Below are 4,165 nucleotides of genomic sequence, written 5' to 3'. Positions count from 1 at the left end.
AGAGAGAGAGAGAGAGAGAGAGAGAGAGAGAGATTCTGGATTCTACAATATAGGAATGATCTTTTGTCCAAAGTTATTTTTTTTCTCTCACTCTCTCTTTAGTTATGCTCTTTTCCCACTCTCCTCCTAACATGTCAATCAATCCATCTTTCCAGCCTTGGAGTACAGCAGCCTTGCAGAAGGTTACGCATCAGCCATACATCCTGCGCCATGCCGACATTGATAGACTGAACAACCAAGCGAGAAGCTGACAAGATGATCTGGCCACTGGTCCTCTTCCTGCTGACTTTAGGTGAATGATAACCTTCAGAAATTTCAGAATACTTTCCCAACAGATATTCCCCCTCCACCCCACACCCCAACCCCCATCCCCAGACAAACTTTCATTCGTTTTTGCCCCCCCCCCCACACACACACCCCTACACTCCACCCACCCTTTCTACAATCTACAATTGTGATATTACCTCTATATTCTCAAAGAAAGTTTGATGTCCATGTTCTTTATGTAGGTCGAATGACGTAGCCCATGGCTTGCATGCTCTACAGTGGGGGGTTTTTTTAGAGACAGAAGAGTGACAGCCATGAAAGTGGGTAGTCTAGGGGTATAAATAAATGGTGTATACAATCAGGAAACGACAAATGCAGTTTTGGGGACACAAAAATAGACATAAGGGTCTTGAACATCTAGCTCTCACTGGCAAAATTGAGGGCAAGCGAGGCAGGGGTAGGCCCAGAACAACATACCTAGGGAACCTGTACAAATGGGTAACAGGGAAAGATCAGGGAAACGTAGCTTTTTTTAGAGTATCCGAGCAAAGGAATGAATTGAGAACCATGGTCGCCGAGGTGTGTCGCAGGGATATAGACTGAGTTGAAAACAGCACTGAATTAAGTTTTTCTAATGTACTCGACATTTCAAAATGTCATGTGTTTGGTTCGTTACCATAGAAACAGCGGACTAAACTGGTACAAATATTATCTGATTGTCGTCCTGACAATGATATTAACGTAGCTAAGGAACATTAATTTATAAGACTCAGCTGAAAGTGAATGGACGCATTTCTCCTCGGTTATTATTTACACAAACACCATTTCACATCATCACTCACAACCACCATTATATTTGAATTCATCATTGCTCTCAGATCCCTGGCATACACCTATAATCCTTGAACCTCTATTATCTGTAACAGCTACTTGTTATGATGTACATTATTATACACTACTGGACACTATCATACGCACCTTTCTTCTACTAATCAGACATCGTCTTCAATCTCAGAGAAATGAGCAAGGAACTAGTAAAAACAGCAAACAAAAAACCCAACAAAAAACAAGAACAAAAACAACCAAAAACAACCAAACAAATTTTAAAAAAACAACAAGACAACGGACGTAGCTAAGGTAATTAGAGTGATGGTTCTTTTCCCCGGATGGGTTTTGGGAAATTATGTTGAAGATATCCATAAAATGTTCTTCTTTTTTTTCTACAATGGGATTTTTGTTGAATGTTTTATCCTCTTTTTGACAATCAAACACTAGCTGGCGTGCTCTGGGTGTGGCTTCACAGTAATATCATGGCCAGTGAGGACGTTTATTTGTTTCGTTTGTTTGTCTGAGTCACAGATAAGGACAGACGTAAAAAAGCTTTCCTTCTTAGCAGGAGAAAAAGTGCGAAGTGACAAGCTGAAATAAAACATACCCCTCCTCCCTAGCACACATAAACAAGAAGAAGAACAAGTAGGAACTGGTAATAGCATTCTCAAACCGCACCATTGTGTTTTCTAACAACAACAACAACAGCAACAACAACAACAACAACAACAACAACAACAACAACAACAACAACAACAGGAGGTCCGGCGTTGGCATCTCTTCGGGGAGGTTTCAGGGAGGTTGGACTGGCTCACCCGCTACCCAAGGGAGGCGGTGGCCCTGGCGAAGAGCACGCTCTTTGGGGCCTCCAAACATTTCGAACAGATAGGCTACCACACACACACACACACACAACAACAGCAACAACAACAAAAACAACAACGACAACAACAACAACAGCAACAACAACAACAACAACGACAGCAACAACAACAACAATAGTATATTATATAAGCCAATGTTGAAAGCCGAGTCCAGTCTTAAAAGTACTTTTACTTTCATTGGGTTCATCAAGAGGTCATGAGCGGGGACGACGTCATAGTTCATGAGTGTTGCTTTGCCCGAGAAATTACTGCCGCGTGCTTATCTTTCGGAAATCTCCCATCGTTTGAACCGAGGTCGGCGCTATCTGGTCGGACAAGACACAGGGAGGCAGAACAGGACACGGGGTTGGAATGACATTCTGGAAGGGTTGAAACAGTTTTAATTTGTACAACTTCCAACTCCTGTCGACAGATTTTATTTGCTGTAAGGTTCCAAACAGACTTTATTTACTGAAAACTTTCAGACAGACTTAATTCTCTGAAAGGTTCCATACATACATTATTTACTGAAAGTTTTCAGATAGACTTTATTTACTGAAAGGTTTCAGTGAGACTTTATTTACTGAAAGGATTCAATAACAGGTTTGAGACAGACTTTACTGAAATACTTGAGCCAGAGTTTATATATCGAAAGGCTAAAGACAAACTTTGCTTAGTGAAAATTTCTGCTTGGTATTGAAAGGTTTGAACCAAATTGAAAAGATTCAGACATATTTTGTTAATAGAAACGCTTTTTAAAAATTTTATTTTATGAAATGTTTCTCAGCGGGTAGTTGGTTGGTTGTCACTGGTAGGTTTCATGTCGGTTCTTTCCCTTTGTTTCTGTTTGTCGTTATTGCTTTTTCCATTCACGTATAGACCTGTCTTGTATTGATGTGCTTCTAATAAATAAATAGATAAATAAATAAATAAATAAATAAATAAATAAATAATAACAGTTCACTCATCATGAACTGATGAAGAGCTGCGACAGCCAAGGAGGAAGAGAAGTTTTGAACCTCGTTAGCTGCTGCAGGTTGCTGCAAAAGTGTGCTATCTGTCTACACAGACACATTGTTGGTAATTACGGCGTGGTGGAATCGGGCTTTCGTCAATTTGGGGGTATATAGAGTTTTTGGTGTCATCTTACAGCTTGTTCGTTTGTCTTGCTTTGGAGGGGAAAAAATTCATTATCTTAAATACAAGTCGAGATATTTGCGAATGAAAGAGGTGGGGGTCACCTGGTTTCTGAGTTAAAATTAGTGAAAACATTGCTGCCAAAAATGAGTTATTTCCTTTGCTTAAGAGCCCATGGAGACTGAACATTTACATTCTTTGTGCCTGTAATCAACGCTTTTCAGTAATATCCACACAGAAATGTGTTCTCTAATGGGCATGAAAGGTATTGGGGCAAAAAACGAAAATTAGTTTAAAATTCATAAATTTGCGAAAAAATGCCAGTTTCTTTACTTTGATTATTTTGACGAGCACCCGATTTCACCACGCTGCCTCACATTATTGTTAATTACGGTTAAACCATCTCAGGGTTTTATTCGTGTCCTTCAAGGGCTATTCTGTTTTGGAAGAATTTTCCACAACGCAGCGGTCGTGATCTGTTGGGCCAGGATCAGTGTCAGGATTTGGCTGCTTTGATTGTCCTATTTCTCTGGCTGCCCCTGCTCTACAAACTCTGTTTTTCTCAAAGGCCTTTCTTCCACTTCATACGACTGCTTTACTCTACTGTGATCGGTCAGGAAAGAGGGGTTTCCCCACTCATTCAAATCGATAGAGCCAATTTTTTCATTTTTATTTGTTTTTTGTTTTTTTTGTTTCTTTAGAAGGACGTTCCTCCATCCACAATACTAAGTATGAATAGAATAGAACTTTGGGGAAGCGTGTTTTTTTGTCTTTCGGACCAAGTGTTCTGCCCATCTAAGCTTGCCTTTCTGCAGATGGCAGAGCTTATTAGGGTACTTTTGCACTCTCAAGAACTTCAATGTGTGGGATCTTATCCCTCCAGTGAATCCCCAGTATTTTTCTCAGGCAGGAGAGATGGAACCAGTTTAGCCTGCTGGCATGTGTTTTGTACTCATTCCACTGCTCTTATATCTCCATATAAAAGGGTTGGAAATACAAAAGCGCTACACATATTGAGTTTTGACTCTGTGCGTGTATCAGATACATCGAAAACTCTACCCCCCGCCCCC

General features: G+C 40.4%; 1 protein-coding gene across 1 annotated transcript in view; it reads left to right on the top strand.

Moving 5' to 3' along the window:
• Positions 1–155: 155 nt before the first annotated feature.
• LOC101861844 (trigger factor) overlaps positions 156–4,165 on the top strand; it is a gene marked incomplete at its 5' end in the record, with an annotated part of 28,151 nt that continues 24,141 nt past the window's right edge. The window contains 1 exon segment of the mRNA XM_013088079.1: positions 156–292. Coding sequence (XP_012943533.1) covers positions 256–292 — 37 coding nt within the window.

The sequence above is a fragment of the Aplysia californica genome, unplaced genomic scaffold (genome assembly GCF_000002075.1).
Source record: "Aplysia californica isolate F4 #8 unplaced genomic scaffold, AplCal3.0 scaffold00683, whole genome shotgun sequence".
Lineage (NCBI taxonomy): Eukaryota > Metazoa > Mollusca > Gastropoda > Aplysiida > Aplysiidae > Aplysia > Aplysia californica.
The sequence above is the reverse complement of the archived record's forward strand: the minus strand, read 5'-3'. Positions and strand labels throughout refer to the sequence as shown.